The following is a 20,598-nucleotide window of genomic DNA, read 5'->3' as shown; positions in this document are numbered from 1 at the left end:
TTCTATCAGAAAAAAAAAAAAAAAAAAAAAAAAAAAGTTTAAAACTAATCACATGTTCCACAGAAAATGTCAGTGTTGGCAATTTATAAAGGAGCCTTTTCTCACAATATCAATTCAGAACACGGCACCTCAGTGTAAATTCCTTTTTTTTTTTTTATGTAGTAAGGTGAGATACAGGAAACTATCTGGCAATATCAATGTTTTCCATGTAGGAGATATTTGCCTTCTCAGAAATGAAAGCATTATCCAAATCTCATCAATTATATTTCTCTCATTTTGAAATATCGTTCTTTTTGTATTTTGTTTCCAGTTTGTGTCTATATCCTTTTGGACACTGTATACCTACAACCGAGAGCTAGTTTACCCCAAAAGACTTGATGGAGTCATTCCGCTCTGGTTAAATCATGCTATGGTGAGTAAGAAACATCCCTGCATCTTGCTCAGAAGAGAGATTTTGCAATGTGTGTTACCATTGGGTTACTATGTTACCAATGTGTGTGTAAACCATTGGGTTAGGTTTTCCAGAAAAGTTTCACAGCTTCTTCTTTCTCACCTCCTCCTTCCTACTTATCTGACTTTGATGTTGAGCTGTACACAACAAACAGATGCGTGCTTGAAGTTGCCTCAAGAAGCCTTTTAGCACACCAGGAATGTCAGTGAATCATTGCTAGTCAAACCTCTGAAGCCACTGAAACACTGTGCAGTCACGAAAAAAAAAAAAAAAAAAACAAAAAACAAAAAACAAAAAAAACCTTCTTGGTTATTGTAGCTCAAAAAAAAAATCATCTCTGCAAACAGAAATATATGAAATACAAAGTGTCTCTGAGTATAACAAAGTGCTTCTTAGTTTTTAAATAAGGTTAAAGAACCAAAGAATCCGATGGCTCAACAGCTAATAAGCTAATGTGTGCACAGCTTTGAATAGCTGAATTGAAATGATTGTTTACAGATTTCTATAAATACTTTCCAGATTTCTCCTTCATTTGCTCTGGCTGTTTTTATGATGTGTTGAATAATCACATATTTCTCATCAGTCAAGTGTAAGAAGGATGACAGTAACATGGAAACTGTGGGTGGATTGTAAGGTCAGGGAAGCTTCATAAGTCTAATGGCAAGGGGGAGAGAAGGGAGAGGTTCAGTGTTAGACTGAATCAGAGGAGCCAGAAAGTATGAAATAAGAGCGCAGAAGTCCCAGTCTTATTTCTCTCCAGATTTCAGTTCTTAAGTACACTTTGCAACCCACTGCAGCAGTTCCCAAGGCATTCGAAAGGTAAACTTGTCAAAGGTCTTGAACAGCCCTTTGATTGAGATAAGCTTATTTAGGAATCCAAAAACACATAGGCATGTCCGCATTGCTGATATCCAAGTGATAAACTGCAGTCGTTGTGCACTTTTAACCTTATCACCTGCTCTCTGCACACCAATCCATCTCCACTGGGGCTCTTAAGCAATCCAAACCTCCACTGCTCCACACTGCTCCTTCTTAAAACCATCATCCACCAGAAAAGATTCTTTTTGCCCTCAATATCACAGTTTTCAGGTCCAGAGTTTGATATTGGTGACTGGTCAAAGTTCGAAATCTTCACAGCAGAAGATGAACTGGGGAAGGGGAGGGCACAGGATAGCGATGAGAGGAGAGGTTTTGCTTTTTGTTTAACTCTGGTGCACAGCTGAGAATTTGCCCTTTCCATTTCCACATTTGTTTATGACATGGGAAGGTTAGGAGGTACTAGAACTTACATTTTCATTTCATGAGGAAGAAGTATTCAGATAAACTCCTAAAATGTATTCCTTATAACTTCTTTCTTACCTTACCTACATCTACATTTCATAACAGAGTCATTTTGACAGCAACAAAAAGTTTTTCCATTTTAGAAATGTCAAAAACAAGTGTTAAAAAAGGAAAACAATTCTTCCTCAAAATTATTTTGGTGAGAGAAATTTCACATAAAGCAAACTTCTACCACAACCTAGTATTTTATTTCTAAAGTTCTTAGTATACTGCATGTATCTTGTGCTTGACAGTTCCTGGGTGGGAAATTTTCCTTCCAGTAGCTATTGAGTGCAAGATACCTGCCATGAGTTCCGACTGTTACCTGCATGGACTATCCATATGTTTTGGGACACTTTTCCACAGCAGAGCACCTTAGAAATCAGCTGAAATCACTAGCTTACCAGGCTATAACGTGCTACTCTGCATGGCTCTGAAGCAAGGGCCAGGGTGCAGCCACAGCACCAACCAGCCACTCAGAAATGATCTGCTCAGTCCCATGAAAATATTTGGTAGTCCTACCATCTCCTCCTCACCACTGGGTAGCAAAGCTGTTTTTGTTGAAGGTGAATCATCTAATAATGATAAAGATTTGAAAATAAATCTTTAGTGCACTTTAGAATGCAGCTTCCTTCTAGCTTTGCAGAAAGCTTTCTTTCCAGCCCAACAGCATTCAAGTCTTCAGTTTTAGCTGAGGCATTTCTTTCTTCCAATCCAAAATATTCACTGCGAAGATATGGTGAGCTACTGACACTCTAAGGGATAATGTCTAGGTATTGATTACCAAGCAGATGCCTATTTTTGGGGGGGTTCATTTTCTTGCAGGTTGCTATGCTTTATGGCTCTGAGATTACGGACATTTCATAGCAGATTGAGGCAGCAGCTACCTGGCTTTGGTGGAAAAAGACACCAGTGTATCAGCAATACACGTCAGTGCCATATAATTTGCAGTGAGATTGTTATTATTTTTTTTTATCTTGGTCTATTTTAACATTCTAAATAGGGAAAGCATATGTTATTATGCAACCAAAGAGTAAAACTAAAAAATAAGCATATGAAAACACTTCAGGAATATGAAGCTCTTGAGTACACAGTGATGCTTCGGCACTTTCCTTCCAAAAATGAACTAGCCACTTATTTTTCTCACATTCACTGCTCTCAAAGTGGGAAGCTGTTATTGCCCACCAGGTAGTCCAGAGTCATTCAGTGCATTACATTTTAGGCATGTTTTTGCAGCCTCAATTGAAACATTCCCTGTTCTGCAGAGAAGATTGCTAATGCTGAAAGGAGCGGATACCTAGGTTTCTCTCATTGCCTTTCTACTGAGTTTACCATGAAGATTGTGTCTCAGCTTCCTTTTCTGCTTGTCTGGGATAATTGTGTTTTGCTGTCCTTATACAAAACTTTAAGATTCACAGATGAAGGGAAACAAACAAACAAACAAACAAACAAAAAAACTACTTATGTCTCCAACACAATAACGTATTTTGTTTTGAATGGCTGAGACAAAGGTGCACTGGTACATTTGTCAAGCAAAATTGTTTCTTTCCGAGTCATCTCTTTTCAAGGAACATCTGGATACTCTCCAGAAGGCCACTAACTGCTGGAGGCAGCTTGGATAAAATCATATTCATGTATTATTCAACTTAATGGCAATAGAGGGGAATACTACTTTTTGAAGGGGCTGACAAGATTGAATGCTGAACAAAAAAGAGCAATGGCAGATCAGAAGAGATAGCTCAAAGCATTTTAATCTATAGCAAAAGAAAAGATACATGTCAACATTAACGCCCAGTTGCATTCACAAGAGTGGTAATGGTACAATTGTCTTTTCATAAAGGAGGTTTGTATTTTCTGTCTGCAAGGCACAATTCCTGTAAAACGCATATTTTCTTGTAAAAAATACATTTTCCTTTATTTTTAGGCCATAGTTATGTTTGGTTTAGCCAGCTTTTTTTTTTTCCCCAAGATATTCTGTAGCCATACTACCCCCTCTCCTTGAAAAAAAAATAAATCATCATTTTAGTGTCCTAGGCACTTTATTGACACATAATTATAAACATTTCCTGTCTTGAAGATCTAGTAAACTAAATAGCTAAGAATAAAAAAGAAGCAATGGCAAATAGAGGCAAAGAAGAAAAATGACTTACCTTTCTGTTGTCTTCTTTGCTGAAGCCATATTGTCTGAGCCTCTTAAGTATCTGAGCACTTTGCCCTGATGAAGAGTAGCTAAGCAGCACCTGAAAATAAAAATAAAAACAAAACAAAACAACAACAAAAAAAAAAAAAAAGAAAAAAAAAAAAAGAAACAGGACAGTCAAAGAAAAACCTGGGTGGATAAGTATAATTGACCTTCACTGAAGCAAGGCACTGATGCCCTGACAGTAACACCAGCAAGATGTGCTGTGCGTTTCCTCATCTTGGAGCTGTTTGGAATCTACAAGCTGCTTTTCTGATAGCCATCTAGCTTTTCCTTTTCCATTGCCTTTCTAGTGTAGATACAACTGCATCAACAGAAATGTGGTGTTGTATCGGTATGGTTTACCTCCATCTAGAAAAGCAAACAAGTTGTATGAATACAAATCACTCTTATTCATATATGAGGGCATCTATATGAAGGATTATATCTTTCTATAACTGCATTGGAAAGCTGCTGCAACACTAACCAACCGAAGGGGTGCAAAATCAATGCATAGAGCAAAACCTTCTTGTCCAGGCCACTCCAACCAGACTCCTGCTTGAAGCATGTACACAAGAACAGTTTCATCTATGACCACCTCACATGATTCTTTATACAATTGTATTTAACTCTTAATAATTCTTATATATTTACACAAGAGAGAAACATTTCCATTTGTTTTCATTTCACAGTATCTCAAACTTAAGCTGTCTGGCAACTATGGACATTCATCAGCTTCCAATTATATTCAGCTTTTGGCAAAGAAAAAGAATGTGTGTGTGAGGGATATGGCACATTAAATTAATCACCCCATATACTTTAAATGCAAAGATACTTAGCTTTTCCCAGCATTACATATGTTTTTTGAAGTTTCCATTTTTATTGACATAAGCCCATTTCCTCAGGGAAAAAATATGTTTCACAGACAAATATTATGGCAGGGAATCCTCCCTGGCTGCTGCTACCTCAGCATGCACAGGTGCTGTACCCATAACCTACTCTGTGAAGGAACAGCTGGAGAAAAGTATTCTGCAGCGAAGGATGTGTCATTCCAGTTCCATGTCAGCTTCCAGCTGCAGTGCAACCTCAGCTTCCTAGAGTATGCATCTAATGCCAGGGAAAAAAGCAATTAAAATTCTGTCTTTTGCACCGATACAAAACATTTGTTAGTAAGCATTCAGATATTCAGCCAGGGCCTTCTTTACAGAAATACATACATGCAGGCAGGAAATGTTACCTCTGATGCCACTATACTTTTGATCGTACAGTTGCTCTGATGTTTCATCTGTTTTCCCAATCACACTCCCAAACTACCTACATGTCTATGAAAACACAGAAAAAATAATGCCTTTAAGACATATAAGCATAAATGGAATTGGAAAGGGCAGACACAAGTAGTAGATGAAAGTTTGGTGGAGTGCTGCAGGACTTAAATTGAGCAATAGCTTCCCAACCAATTTGGTACCACACCTGCTCAGTAATGGGGTTCCATCTATAAAATTTTGTGATTTCCTGAACATGCACTGATGGCTGAGAATATAAGAGAAATTTGATAGACACAGCTTTTCTCTGAGAGAAGAGTAGTTATATAGCTAAGTATTTTAATCAGAACAATGTACCTTTTAAATAAATAAGTGAACAATGCTGCTTAAACCCCTCCCACTCTAAAAAATGAAGGGGAGGTTTAGAGAGGAAGAAAAAAATGCATAAGGACAAAACACAAAATAAAATTTTAAAGGAGGAATTTGAATGAAGACAGTTTAATAGCAAAACAAATCAAAAGAGGGAATTTACCCCAAGATGAAGCCAAGAAAGTTGACAGCACACAGGGATCCAGAAAATTATGAGAAGTATTAAACTAGATAGAAGCTATGGTGTCAGTAAGCCATTTAGTTTTATGATTTTCAGATAACATTCTGTAAATATTTATTTAAAATATAATAATAACCCAAGGAAATTTGAAGAGACAATAGGAATTTTCCCAAAAATGAGCTGAACAACTGAGTAAACACTTCAAAAGTCAGCCAGTGAACATTGGATTTTTGCATCTCAGAAGACCACATTGAAGCAGATTTCTGCTTTTTACTGGCAGTGACATACTGGTGGAGAAGATACAAACATGGGTATCTACCACAAGAGTTTTTCAGCACACAGGCTCTGTGGAGAATTTGTCTGAAAAAGATGGGCAGTTTTTCAAAAGCACTTGATTGTGTCTGACTGTGCCCAGTGAAGTTTAGTTTGGCCAGTGGTAACTGTGAAACATCCCCTGCTAAAATCTCACATGTTAATGGAAAGCAGACACGGAGGGTATGTAAATGCAGACAAATGAGAAACAAAAAACTATGGTCAATCATGGCATCATTTCCTCAACTTTGGAGTCAAACAGGGTCGAACTGAGTCAAACTGAAATGCATGCGTTAGGCATACAAGTGATCTCAGCAGCTCTGGGGAGATTATTCATGTGATTAAAACTCAGCATAGGCTGGAGTCTGCAGCTGAACAAAGCTCTACCCAACCCTGTCTTCTTGGCCCTAGGAAACCTGCTTTTATTTATATTCTTAACAACAAAACAAGTATATAACGTTGAATAAACAGGCAAATTACTCAAAATAATAAGTATGGGAAGTAAAAATTCCATGTGGTCTCACCCAACAGCAGAAATAATATCCAGAGAGGTCTGTTTATCTCAGTTTAAATGCATGAACCTGAAATGTATCCTAGGAAACAACTTACAACATAGGGTAGGGAACAAAAAAGAGAGAAACAGGAAAATGTTATAATTTCATCTTTCTCTGCAGGAGACGAATTAACACGCCAGTATTTCAGATGGAGTTCAGCACACATTCAAGAAACTTTTTTCCCTGTAGTCATATGCCAAAGTTCATGAGAACCACAGAGGATTTTTCAGTCAAAAGATTGTAAAAAGGATTCAGATGATAAATCTGATTAATTAACAAAATGATAATTTTGTTAATAAGTTCCATAACCTTCATCTTTCCACTACACGAATAAAAAAATGCCATTCAAAATGTTTCTATTCCCACAAAATTTGTAAGCTAAAAGCTTTCCTCAACAAGCAGAGGTTATTAGGTAAGTAAATATTAATATTTAAAAGAACAGAAAAATAAGTACTAAAAGGTTTCCTACCAAGACAAAAAAAAAGGTTCTATAATTCAGTTCAGTTCATTGATAGCCAGAACAGTGCACACAACTATCATTTTACCCAGTTTTCCTTACCTTGCAGTGAAATATTTTTTTCTCCTTCTGTGATAATTATTTTTGACAGTTTCACTGTTTATATGTGAAACTGAGAAACTGTTAATTTAAATAAAAAGTGAGTTACTGTTTCCAGCAATTTTTGCCAGTATTTTGATCTCTGTCAATCTGAGCTTAATGATTAAGGGTTTTTATTTATTTATTTATTTATTTTTTAAAGCAAGAGGCAAGACTCTGTGTTTGAATTTGGCCCCATACAAATAATGCACTCTTTAGTCAAATATCAGTTTAACAATACAAAGCATACTCAAAAAAGGGTTGAAAGCATGTTTAATGAACCATGGACCTATGGCAAAAATAATGAGAGAGAAAAAAATACATCTTTTTGATGAGGATGTGAGAAGTCTTTAAAGCCTTTCAGCAGACATGATTAGCTATGATACATCATCTATCACTAATGATGTTGCCAAAATCAACGTCTGTCGGCTATGAGAGGGAAGTCATTTGGAAAGCTAACCACATGTTGTAGGCAAAGGGCAAGCTCCGCACTTGGTAGCAAACTATGCGTTCTTCTGATATCTGCTGTATAAATATGTATCACAAGGAACTCATCTGTTCTTGTAAACATACTTCTTAAATCAGTTTAATTCCACTGTGATTTTGCCACAAATGGACAAACTTGCCTTGGCAGAAATATATGACATCACCATGAGACACTAGAATAACAAAAACACAAGGGAAGATTTTTCCAGGACCTTTTCTGGATCTATAATTGGTTTCTGGATTGTATGTGTAAAGAAAAAGAAACTTGATATCCAAAAAGCAAAATGTTAAACCAAAACATTTTCATTCTGGGTGTGCATGAAGTAACTGAGAACAATCTGTCTTGAGAAGTTATTTGTACAGCAATTTCAAATGGCCCTAGAAAGAGTTTACCTAGTTCATACTTACAGTTCATTCTCTAACCAGTAAAAAGCTAAAAAATATATTGATAAATAAAAATGATAAATACAATTATTTGTACAGAAGACATAGCACTTACGTTAATAAATTGTGTGCCAGTGTCATAGTTAGACTTGGGAGGAAAACAGCTTTCCTACACCACAACAAAATTCATTTCCTTTTCTTTTTCTCCTTTTTTTTCCTTCTTCTCCTTTTTCTTTTTCCATATCAGGATAGATCCAAGACCTGTAAGAAACTGATCACAAAACAAGAGGCAGGCAGCCCCATGCCTGAACAGTGCTGTTGCTCTCAGAGGTGGCAGTACTCCTCCAGTGAGTGGGAAGCTCAGCTTCAGCCTTTGTGAATCATGAAGAGCAGAAATTTGAACCAGCACCTCACCATTAAACTCTTGGCCATTTCCAAAAGCACATGCACTTTCAGCTTTACCAGTGACTTTCAAACTTCTTTTGATTTACAGGCCCCTCAGCAGAGCTCCCAACCATCTTTCACACCCAGTACTGGTTTCCTCACCATTTGTGGTGCCAATGCATAAGTTAGCGTAGCGGGCTTCCCCTCACCACCCCCAGCTAATTGCTCACTGTGACCATATCAGAGAGCACTGCACTGCTGCCTACATGTTGTTAATGAGCTGCTGCAGGGTGCCTCGAGCCCTCATCTGACTCCTCTCTCATTTTACTTTTCTCTCTAGATGCAACAATGCATTCAGTCATGATTGCTACTGCTGTCTTTAGACTGCTTTCTTGTACATGTTTTCCTGCTGTTTGTGCTGGTCTTTCTCTGGGTGTGCTCCAAGTTATCTGCACCTGTCAAAATGGTGTGTCCCAAATCATAGGCAGAGTGCCAGACAAAACCTCATCAATGTCAAGGAGAGTAGAATAATTACTTCCCAGATCTTACACATAATATTCCTGTTAATAGCGTCCCAGTGTGCCACGTACTTTTTCTATTAAAGCAGCATCATACTGGTGACTCATACTTATTTAGTATTCACTCTGAGGACAAAAAGACTCAAACCAAGGAATTAAGTATATAAAACAACCCCCACCTGAAAACTGTTTACTTCAACGAAAGATTATTTCACCAGGTCACTCTTGCTAAATTCTTCTTAGTACACCAGTAATATAGCTGGAGCAACCAGCTTATAGTTGTTAAAAGTATTTAAATTAATTAAATGACTAGCAAGGACAATTTATGTTTCCCAAAGGAATTTTGTAGGCATTTCATGTCAGATGAAAACCAGGACTTATATCCACTTTGCATAATGGACAAATCCACTGTAAACAACTAAAGCCTAATTGTGAGGACAGAGCAGAGGTTTTCTATCATTGCTGTCTTTCATGGGTAGTTTTGTTTGAAGACAAGCTATTGCTCACCTATAGGAAAGCAAAACAAAACAATCAAATAATTATTATTAATATTCTAAAAGCAGTCTAATACGTAGAGTTTGGAGTAAAAGACAGTTACAAGGATTATATATGAAAACAGACTCTGGGGCATTTTTCTGGTTAAATTAATGAAGGAATCTCTTGTACTGATACAACTAGACATATCCTATCAGCCAACAGGGTTGTAGAGCTGAAGAATATCTTTGTGAAACAGAACAGAAAAAATAATTCAGTGCCAGTAAGTGAGAGAAATAGGAACATGAAATAAATATTTTCTCTCTCTTTTCTCTGAGAAATGATAACTGAGATGGAAGAGTTTTGGTAATGGAACAACCACACATGAAAAACAACTCTTGGGAGTGTGTTGGGGGAGGACGTACAGCGTCCAGTAAGCTGCTGCTTGGCAGTGACAGAAAAGACTGATGCCCACCTCTTAAAGAAATAGAAATAAGAATGTTTAGAAATATAAATGTTTTCATGTATGCATTTAAAGATTGATGTACATGTAAAGAATTTCATGTGTATTTTTGGCATCTCATACTATAAATATACAGCAATAAAACTTTGACACCATGCTACCATATCATATACTCAGCACGGTTTCTGACAAATATATACCTTGAAGGTAGAAGAACCATTCCCTTTAGACAAGAGGAAACTTCATAACATACACCCAGGAGGTTGGGTTTTTAAGGGAGAAACAAAAAATCATTAGTTTCATGTTTGTTTGCGTGTTGTGTTTTTTTTTTTTAAAGCCTATGTATCTTTTTATGCTGTCCTGCTCCCTTCCCCCTGTCATCTACCCATGAAAACATTTGCTTAGTTATTAGCATTCTAATTGACAATCAACAATCTCTGCAATAGTTTCCTCTCATTGTACCTCATTGACTGTTTTTTTTCTGTGTTGTTTCCCAACATTGTTTACTCCATCTGTCCTAGGTAATGAGATTTATAACTATTGTTTGTTTGCACAGTGAAAATTACAAAGTTTTAGCAGGGAAATTTCATCCTGACAAATTATTTTCTGAAGTTGCCACAAATCAACCAACAAGGTGAGGCATTAGCATATCAAGAGCCCCACTTTGCCCATTTGACATCCAAGCCCATAAGGAGTTGTGCTGTGCTCCATCCTCTCCACGGGTGTACAGGTAAGGAGCAGCCTCCTGAAGGAAGCTCCTCAACAACAAAACAGTCAGTGTTTCTGTCAAAAATCCTCCTTGTTCCAACAGTTACCTTCATAAAGGGCCTTGACGCTGATGCTATTTAATACAATTCAAACTCTTACAGAAGAAAACCAAACAAAACAAAAAAGGTCCTCCAGCAAGCTGACTCTTTACTGACTCTTGGTTAAGCTTCTTGAGGATCCTTAACCATCTTGAATTACAGCTAAATTAAATTCTCTATCCTTTATCATCACATTTTTCAGTTTACAAAGAGCAGAACACTATATTTGCAATAGAGTAAATGATAACATATAAAATACAGTAATGACCTGAAGAAAACATGAAGGCAATTCAGCAATTGCTTAATGAGTTCAAGAACAAGACTGTCATCCTCAAATGCACATAACAATGGACTTCAACATTCTTTGTATTCTAATGGGAGTTATCAAAAGCTTTATTGCATTATCAAACATAAAGGAAAGATCACTTATTACAAAATAGTACAGATCTTTCTATGGGTGGACATCATTACAGTACCTTTTACAGCATACTAACAAGAAAATTTCAGTGCTCGTTACTGTAGGGGTACTTCTTTGGTATGAAAAATGAAGTAAATGTATATGTATACAATTAACACTCAGTATTATTAAACACCCCTTTGCCCACATGCTGGCTCGTGAGCTTTGTGAGCAGCAATGAATGAGCATGAGGCATTGTGACCAGTCTGTGACAGACTCTCTTTTCTCCTCAGCACACGGCAATATTGCCAGTTGCTCTCCTGGAAATCCTTGCCACACCACATCGCTACCCAGCAAAGAAGAAGGGACTGATCCTATTAGGATGTGCTGCTTTTCTTTATATCAGTTGGTAAGAATTACATATGTTGAAACATTTTCTTTGAGTAATCTGCTTTGAAAACAAGGCCAAACTCTATACTTATACTAAGTTCCCTCTCACACGTGGTAGACAATAGTCTGGTCTGTGGGTAAGTCATTTATAAACAGGTGAGATCCATGAAAACTATTTCCAGACACAGGCAGAGCAGGTTTCTTCAAACTCATTTCAGGTTCTGAGACCACACTTTGTATCTCCTGCTCTTCTGGGGTCTCTTTAGAAAGGCAGCTAAACTGCCATAAACTGCAGGGCACTTTGAGTTATTCCTGCTGGGCTGGAGTTCTCCTTTCATCTCTACTAGTACCACCAAATTTACCCCTGCTTGTTGTCTTGCCTACTGCAAAATCACCAAATCTCAAAGGTCCAGGAGTCATGGGAGAAGAGGAAGAATATCAGTCACTCAGTTTGGTATTGGCAGGGTCATGACTAGATTTAGAAACTTGAGTTAGAAAGCGATACTCAGAACCAGGTGCAAACTGACGGGTACCAAGGAGGCATCTATCCCACTACCACCTCCTACTCCATCAATGGAAAAATCTTATGTTCCCAGTGACATGACCCAATTTATCTCCAACCTGTTAAACTACATCTAACAGGGCCTCTGCTCTGTCCATAGCCCTCCATCCACCTCCTTTATGTGTCATACAGCCCTGGAGCTAGGCTTGCATCCATTCCTGCTCATAGCATTCATGCTCTAGTGCCGGGGTCCAGAAGAATGGCCCATCCCATCTAACTACAGGCAGCTGCCAACGTTTCCAACAACTTGGAGACTCAGCTCTGGAATGGATCTGTGTAGTTTCAGGGTATGCTGTGCTATCAGACAGTTTCCAGAGCTTAGGAAGCACTTGGGGCCTAGGGTGAAGGACACAGAATAACTGGTCAGTAGACAAGGGATTTGTCCTCACACAGATCTTTCTGAGAAGCAGATGGAACTGTGTGGGGATCCAACCTTCCCATTTCTGCCCATCATTTAGCTAGAAAGCATCTTCATTGCACTGAATGACAAACTGGAATAGATGATAAGCGTCACAGATGAAACACTCTTGTGATTTAAAACCTATGAGAGTAGCTTTGGAAGCAATGGACTTTAGCACTATGTTATATAACCAAGTTTGGAGCCATTTATCCTAACCAAGACCACAGCCCAATGTGGTTACAATTGTGAGAGACACGTGTTGTCCCCCTAGGTTCTTTTCAGTCAATCCTGCCAGACATCTCGGAGTAAGCTTGAATTATCCACAGGACCACCAACCTTCCTGGCTCCCCAGCGAAAGTCCTGCCTTGGCCTTGTGGGTCACACATGGACGCAAAAGCAAACTGCTAGCATGCCATGCTCACAAGACAATCCCCTCCTGCCCCAGATTTCCAGCCAGGAAAAGTTAGTGGTGCAAAAAAAAAAGTTAGTTACAGGTGGAACCCGTACGATCAGATGTTGATCTGTTGATCATCCTCCACATTTGAGTCATTGCAGTATCTTCTTTGAATTGATGTTTCATGGTGCTGCATGCATCCTGAGTTCCTTACAGTGCTTGTCCTGTGTCCCAGGACCCCAGCACCTGGATAAAAGCTCCTTAGGATTTCAGTGCTCTTGCTTTCTCTCCTCCTGAGGTACTGAAGAATCTCCCATCTCCCTTCCTTTTCTCTGCAACCAGAGACAAAAGATTTCCACTAATAGAAAAGCTTTTCAGTCTGTGCACCAAAGTCTTAACACATGTAGAAATTTTATTCTTGGTCCTGCAACCTGCTGAATAAATAGCCCCATGTGGGTGCCTTATGTTTCACAAGCAATGCAGAGTCCTCTCTAAAAGCCTCTGCTTGAGCTGTCACTGTTGTCATCACACAGTCTCCTCCCTGCTATCGGTGGGCTGAGAACTGCCAATTCCCTGCCAGGCAGTGAGAAACCAAGCAGTAGGTGACTCCTTGCACCAGGTGCCTACCTCTGAGCAAGGCTTCGCTGTAACTTTGAATATCTGTATAGTTCAAAAAATAAAAAAGGTGGTTTCCAGTCATGGAATATCTGGGCTAAGAGAACTGTTGTGCAAGTTAATTAATTCTTGCATGGATGGACCTTGCATTACCTGCTTGTATTAATGAATGCATTACTCCTGAAGTCATCACACTGAAAGCAATGAAGAATATACAAATTTTAGAACTGGCATTTTAAATCTTAGAAAGGAAGTAATAATAGCATGCCCTTCCCCATTTCAGTGGCAATATCAATTTAGTAATGAAGATCAGGATAAAATAAATATTATTCTTCACAATTGTACCTGTGTTTTTGGAGAAAAGATCAAGCTACCATTGTGAGGGAATATAAATCATTATACACTGCACACCATCTATAGGAAACTTAAATCACTATAGATTGCACATCATCAGCAAAAACCTGAAATCCAAAAAAAAAAATAAAAATTAGCCCATTGAATCTAGAGACTGATAGCTTTCTTATAATATGCCCATATTTCACCTCTGTTAGGAATCAAAATATTTTTCCTTCACTGCATATTCATTTTCAGTTCATAACCTTTGAATTTTGAATTAACCACAGTTTCAAAGAACTCATATGTGGCCAATATGTTTTCTTCTCCTTTTTAGACCTCCCATTTAATAATTCCGTAGTTTTTTGTTTGTTTGTTTGTTTGTTTTTTGTTGTTGTTGTTTTGTTGTTGTTGTTTTGTTTTGTCTTTCTTCCCTCCAGCAAAGGTGGAGCTCCCATTAGCATATCATCTTCCTTTGGTATCTATATGCTGTCCCTCAGTCCTACAATACTTTGATAGCTTTGGTTATACCCAGGCTGTTATTTCAATCTATTTTCTCCATAATTCTGGGCATTGTATAATAACTTATTGCTGTAAAATCTTGGTAAAAATAGAAATGTGGAGAAAAAATATGTTCAGAATAATAAGCCTCTGAATCCTACTTGTATGTTTAATAGGTGATTACCCACAAGGAAAAGCAATATGCATTTGCAAGTTATGGGGTGCATTTTATGAAATCCTTTGCAAAACAAACAAACAAACAAACAAAAACTGTCAATCATTCTGTGGCCAAAATAAGCAAACTCAAGAATCTGAAGATACGTCCCAATATAAAACCCTAGCTACATGCAGCTTCCACCAGATCAGAAAGCTGAAGGTGCTTTAGTGCTTCTGAACAGTCAAGCAATTTTTTAAGTTCAAACTTACAAGTTGAGGTTCTTCCTATCAGGCACTCCAGCTGTCCAAACTAGATCAAGATAATCTAGTTCCTCATTATACAAAGACATTTGTCACTCTCTGGTTTACTGTGAGAGACACATTAAGAAAATAGCAACCCCACAAGGTGAAGAACACTTGCTGACATCTGCACCTGGTCTTTCATGTTTCTGCTCAGCTTCCTCCTGGCCTTTGCACAGGCTTTTTTCTTTTTATTACTGTTTTGCAACACTATTTTTTTGGTGAGAGAACATCTCTTATATCAGGAAAATCAGTCTCTACACCTCACATTTTCATGCTCAGCCCAGACAGCTCTGCCACTAATCCCCTCCAACTCTCCAATTTACCCCTTAGCTGGGGATTAACATATCTCTCTTCACAGCCAAGGTAAAACACAGCCACTTTTATGCCCTACTCCTTCCTTCTTTACTGGAAGAAATGAGAAGCCATCTATTCAGCTGTGTGGTTTTTTATTTATTTTTTTTTTTTTTTTACCTTAGCACTCCCCAGTGTCTCATTTTGGTGAAACATTTTCACTCTGGTGGGTCAGCCAGTTGGACGCTTCACTTTGAGACATAACACTCCTGGCAAGGTGGCAGGCAGGGTGTCTTCAGGGAGAGTGGCATTGTATTCCCATCCCAGGCACACGATGGTGGTGGGTAAGGCAAACTCCACTGGTGTGTTTTCCAATCAAGAATTAAACCCTTTAGGACTTTTTTGACCCAAAGGATCTTTTTAAGAAAGTGTTGCCCTATACTAGAAACACAGCCTTGTAGCGATCACTGAAGACTTGCCATATTTTTAATATTCTTTACATTCTCAACTCAAATATATATAATTTAATCTACAGAAATAGAATTTTCTATGGTTTATATCTAGACACCATTTTAATGTTCTTAAATTCAGACACTTGCCACCAGCCACTCTTAAAATGTGTAAATAATGAAATTAATGTCAGTGAACTGGCAGCTACTACAAGACTCCTTTGGAGAGAAGAAATAGGCAGAAAGAATGGGCCTAAGTAGAAGAAAAGAAGCCCTATAAAGCAAACATATTCATCCTCATCCTCTTCTATCCTTCCATCTCCCAAATGATACCTTGTAAATAACTCTGGAACAAAAGAGCAAAGCAGGTACATCTCTTTCCCACCCACTTGTTTGTCCTCTCCTGATTTTGGATCAAGAGAAAAGAGAATTATGCTTGACCTGTTGACTCCTTCCCCATTTCTTCCCACTTCCCCAAAGAGTGTTCAACAGCAGCAGGACAGAGTAAGGAAACACACTTTTGTCACCATATACCCTCAAGATCTCAATTGGGACTGACAAGCTGCAGTAACTGAAGAAGAAGCACATGAGAGTTTATTTGAATTAGCCTCGCTTAGCATAGTGAAATGCACACCTGTATTTCCAACTATTTGACTATTTTACTGTTATTTTACTGCTGTAACAGCCAATGCCACGAGGGTTATGGCAGAACATTGTGTGCATTTCAAGCTGCACTGAAACCCATCTAATTTAGTAGCAATTCAATGTGCTTCACAGCAAATAGCCCAAATGCAGAGGAGATGTATCAACAGCTGAACTAATTTTCTCTGCATTAAGATTGTTTGGATAACTTAGCCCTTTAGTAGTTAGAAATCAACAAGTGGTTCTTCTAACTGAATGGTCCTAACCAAAGGTCATTTCTCTCATTGTCTAGGGTCCTGTGGATCCATTTTGTAACAGGAGAGTGGGTATACCCTCTCTTTGCCTCCTTCAGCCCAGCTGGGCTAGGAGCCTTTTTCATCGGTAACTTTGCCATCATCGTCTGTTTCTACAACTTTGGAGAGTTTCTCAACCGTATGATATGGGGTCAGTCCAAATTTTGTTTTTCACATCTATCTGTATGAAAAAGAAAAAAAAAAAAAAAGTCATCTACAATGAATTCCTGCGATTACTGGGGCAGGTGGGGAGAGGAGGAGGAGGACCCATGTACACTGGGGGTGGAGGTGGTGTTTGGGTGATTGAGATTGCCTGGTCCTGAGTAGTCACTAACAAACAAAACAAATCAGAGAAAGACTCCCAGCCCTCCTAAACAAACACGTGGGCCACTTTTCTCTAATATGGCTTGAGAAGCACCTCACAGCAGCATAATCACTGGATTTTGAATTCATTCTCAAACAATGGTCCAGAGAAGCAAAACACCACTGGCTAAAACTCTTACACCTGCATCACATGGTGTTTTTCAGAAAACATGTGATGTTAGTTAGGAATGGTTTACTAACAATTTATAGGAATGCATTAGCCTATCCAAGAGAAAGCACTGCAGCGTCTCTGTGGGTAAAGCAGCACTTCGGAAAGTTTTAACAGGCTGTTGAGAACATCTCCCTTTGGCTTCAGTGGTATAATCAGTAATGATTTAAAGAAAATGAGCCAGGCTATTTGAACAAGTGGGCAGTCAGAAAAAAAAAATAGGTAGTTTAGAAGGATGACAGTTGGAAGAGGAAAGAGAACTGATGAAGCGTGAGACTTTATTGTTATTATTATATTTCCTTCTGGTTGCCTCTCTTCTTTTTCATTCAAGATTAAGTTTTTGAGGATGAAAGTGTTTCTGTCAGGAAAATGTGTGTATTTTATTTAGGACAAATGTGTGAACATTTGCAATTTCTTAAACTAGATTTCTGATGAAAGAAAAAGCCCTGCAGAAACACCTCTGAAAGTAAACAAGACAACCTCCCTCTGTTCTCAGGGAGCATTTGATGCCTGATACATTTTGTGAAGTCTCACATGCCTGTCAAGCCAAAGTAGAGTGTCTGTTGCTAGTCTCTCACGATCCGTACTCAGCTACCTAAAAGCAGCAGATTGACTTTCAAATGTGCTGAATAACTTCAGTGGTTCATACCTTTGCAAATAAGATGCTAGGTCTGCATGCCCATGTTTGGAAATTTTGGCCAAATGCTATTCTTGCGTAAATATGATATATGATGAAGATTGCTGATAACTGAAAACAGATCTGCAAGCATTCTGCACTAGCTCTGTTTTAAGAGGCATTACATACATAACAACTACTACTACCAGTACTTTTTGCCCTTTCTATTTAATCAAAAACTAAGCCACCACCACAGTGTCAGTCTTACATGAGATATCAGGACTTAATGTCATTTAAGTGTCAGATTTTTTTCATCAGTGAGTAAGTATTAGTAATTTCAGGTCTCAAGTGTGCCTGATGCAACCGTTGAAGATAATCAAAATAAAAATAATTTGATTCCTAAGGTGTAAATTGACTCGGCTAAAAGTTATGCCAAGCAGAGATCAAATCAATTGTAAAAAAATAGATGCATTTTGAGCAATTGAGTAGGTAAATATATTCATGTAAGAAATATATTAATTCAAGAGATTTCTAGGAAACTGGAGCAAACACACAATTTTCTTTTCTGTGCACACAGAAAGGCTGAAAAGCACTCCCAGTTGTGATAGTATTAATGTAACCTCAGAGAATATATATGAGCACAGCGTACATATATCCTCCATCAATGTCTGACGTGCTCTCACAGTCCAGGGAGGCTCTCTGTGTGTGGTGGATCCATCTGTCCATGTATACTTGTATTTTTCTCACTGCTTTAAATGTATCCTCAGCTCCTTACCTCCAGGACTGATGGCATTCTCTAGGCTTGCTGTACACCAATACAGAAAGCAGCAAGCTGCACCCCAATATCTGGCCACTCCATGGTATCTGAGCCTGCAGTTTGATAACTTGGGAGCTTTGGGAGCAATAACATCTCAATAAGTTCCAGCCCACCACTCCCCACTCTTTCCTACTCCACCATAAATGCCTGTTTCTGCAGTGGTTGTTTTTAACTCAGATAATTTTCCTGATCCATTTCCCAGCTGTGTCCACCCAGGAGAAAAGCAGCACTTCCTTAAGCTGGTATTGATAGCAAGATCCCAATAGTGTTGAAACACAGCCAGAGCGAAGCCATTCCAAATTACAGTGTGCCAGAGTCTTAATATATTCCTGACTGAGACAAATCTTCTGCTCAGCATTGCCAGAGTAAAAACAGCTGCAAATAGAATGAAGATGCAATTCCAACATACCTTTCTTGCAGCAAAAATGCCTCTATGCACTTTTTTTCATTCTACTCATTCCCACCTCAACTTCCCATCCCAGTGGGAAAGATAATACAGCTAAAATAACCCTGTGGAAAAAACACACACAATTAATAATAATAATAATAATAATAATAATAATAATAATAATAATAATAATAATAATAATAATAATAATATGTTGTGGTGCTGGGAAAGGACAAAGCCCATCTGAGCTGTTGTGACCACCCTTTGCCCCAAAGGGAAAGGCTCAGGGGCACCTACTTCTTTTTCTTCCCTTCCCACTTAAGGGAATAAAACTGGCTGAGATTGTGCCCACAGTAACTGAGATAAGCTGTGTTTATTCGAGGATGCTCTGCAAGAGCATCAAACCTGATTTCCTGGTGGACTTCTATTCTGTGGAGGATAGTAGGCTGTAAATGGAGCTTGTCCTGTGTGTGCTGTGCTCTGTAAGGACTCTCCTCCATATTCTTTTGTAGCCTCAGGCCACTACCACTTCTGCTAAAACAAAGAGCACCAGCTACAAATGTTTATTTTTTTTCAACCCATAAAGGTATACTTAGCTCCAAATTATTGCAGAGTCCATGGATGGCAGCTTCCAGCTTTGGGCAAGGAATTTTTAAAGTTATGTCCTGTGCACCACCAAAAAGATGCAGTATCATTTCTGAAAGCAGAAAATACAGTTTAATAATATAACCTTGTTTTTCCTTTTCAGAACAGCCAAAAGATGCTGGACCCTAAATTTGTTTTATTATTTATAGACAAACTGTTTCATATAGTATTAGTGGTTTTAAAAATGTATTATTTCTCATTTGCCTTTCCCTCCACTTGCACAGTTGGATTCATGGTAACTAAGGCAACCCAGCTGCACAGGCTGAGAGGCACAGAATATAGTACCATGTAATGACATTTTTTTTTTTGTTTTAAATCCCAGAGTTTCTAGAGTACTAGACAATGTTGAGCAATACAGAAACTCCAAAGAGGATAATTGGAAACAATGGGCTGATTCTTTCACTGCCATAAATTTACCTCAGCCAAGAATTTGGCTGTAGGGCCTGAGTACCAAAGATGTACGGTGTGATAGCTTCTCTTGTTCCCTACGGGTAGAAAACTTCACTCAGGCAACTGATCTCACATTACTTTGACCAGCAAAACTGTAACCCTCTAAAACAAAGCAAAGCAAAGCAAAGCAGCTTTACCTCAGGTTTGGCTCCTGGTGACACAAACAGATCCGCAGGAGACATTCAGATCAAAGTTCTCCAAATCAGACAGAGCAAAATTTCATATTTCTTTGGCACCAGTGTTTGAAGCTGCAGGGGATTAATTTGCCTTTTGTCTAGCAGACCTGATAAAACATTCAGCAGCTGCTTCATTTCAATATTTTGAAATGCAGGGTAATATGAGCAATGGGTGAACAACTAGCAACAGCTTCCCGCTCTGCAAGTGATTTAAATGCCTGCTGAGGGACACCTTGCAAATCACTTGCAAGGTTTTACACCCACAAGGTCTCTGCCAGATCCAGAGAAAATGTTCATCCCCAAGGACCTCTTCCCAAATTGTCCTCTGGGTGAGAACCTCAGGGCAGAAGGGAAGGCTGACTGTCAGAGCAGGGGCAACAGCTGCAGCAATCCCAGCAGCCAACCCCAACCCTTGCGGATCACTTTTCTCTGCAAGGGAAAGCTTTGGGCAGCAGCTGGCTGAGAAACACCAAGGACAGGGCAAAGCCAGTACTAACAATATTTCTAAAG

General features: G+C 38.6%; 1 protein-coding gene and 1 long non-coding RNA gene across 4 annotated transcripts in view; one reads left to right on the top strand and one right to left on the bottom strand.

Annotated features, from left to right (window-relative positions):
• ADTRP (androgen dependent TFPI regulating protein) overlaps nt 1-20,598 on the top strand; it is a 32,298-nt gene that overhangs the window by 8,792 nt on the left and 2,908 nt on the right. For 2 of the 3 annotated variants that reach the window (XM_013103901.5, XM_005024199.6), the window contains 3 exons: nt 311-412; nt 11,429-11,544; nt 16,464-16,615. In XM_013103901.5, the coding sequence (XP_012959355.1) occupies nt 311-412; nt 11,429-11,544; nt 16,464-16,615 (370 nt within the window). The remainder of the gene's footprint in view (nt 1-310; nt 413-11,428; nt 11,545-16,463; nt 16,616-20,598) is intronic. The other variant, XM_005024200.6, reaches the window with a different exon arrangement.
• On the bottom strand, nt 11,087-20,441 carry LOC140001535 (uncharacterized). Its single transcript, XR_011806807.1, has 4 exons — nt 20,050-20,441; nt 18,839-19,514; nt 13,842-13,957; nt 11,087-13,213 (listed from the first exon to the last, which is right to left on the bottom strand). It is a non-coding gene; the product is annotated as an uncharacterized lncRNA (long non-coding RNA).

The sequence above is a fragment of the Anas platyrhynchos genome, chromosome 2, assembly GCF_047663525.1.
Source record: "Anas platyrhynchos isolate ZD024472 breed Pekin duck chromosome 2, IASCAAS_PekinDuck_T2T, whole genome shotgun sequence".
Lineage (NCBI taxonomy): Eukaryota > Metazoa > Chordata > Aves > Anseriformes > Anatidae > Anas > Anas platyrhynchos.
This window is presented reverse-complemented; position numbering and strand designations above follow the sequence as displayed.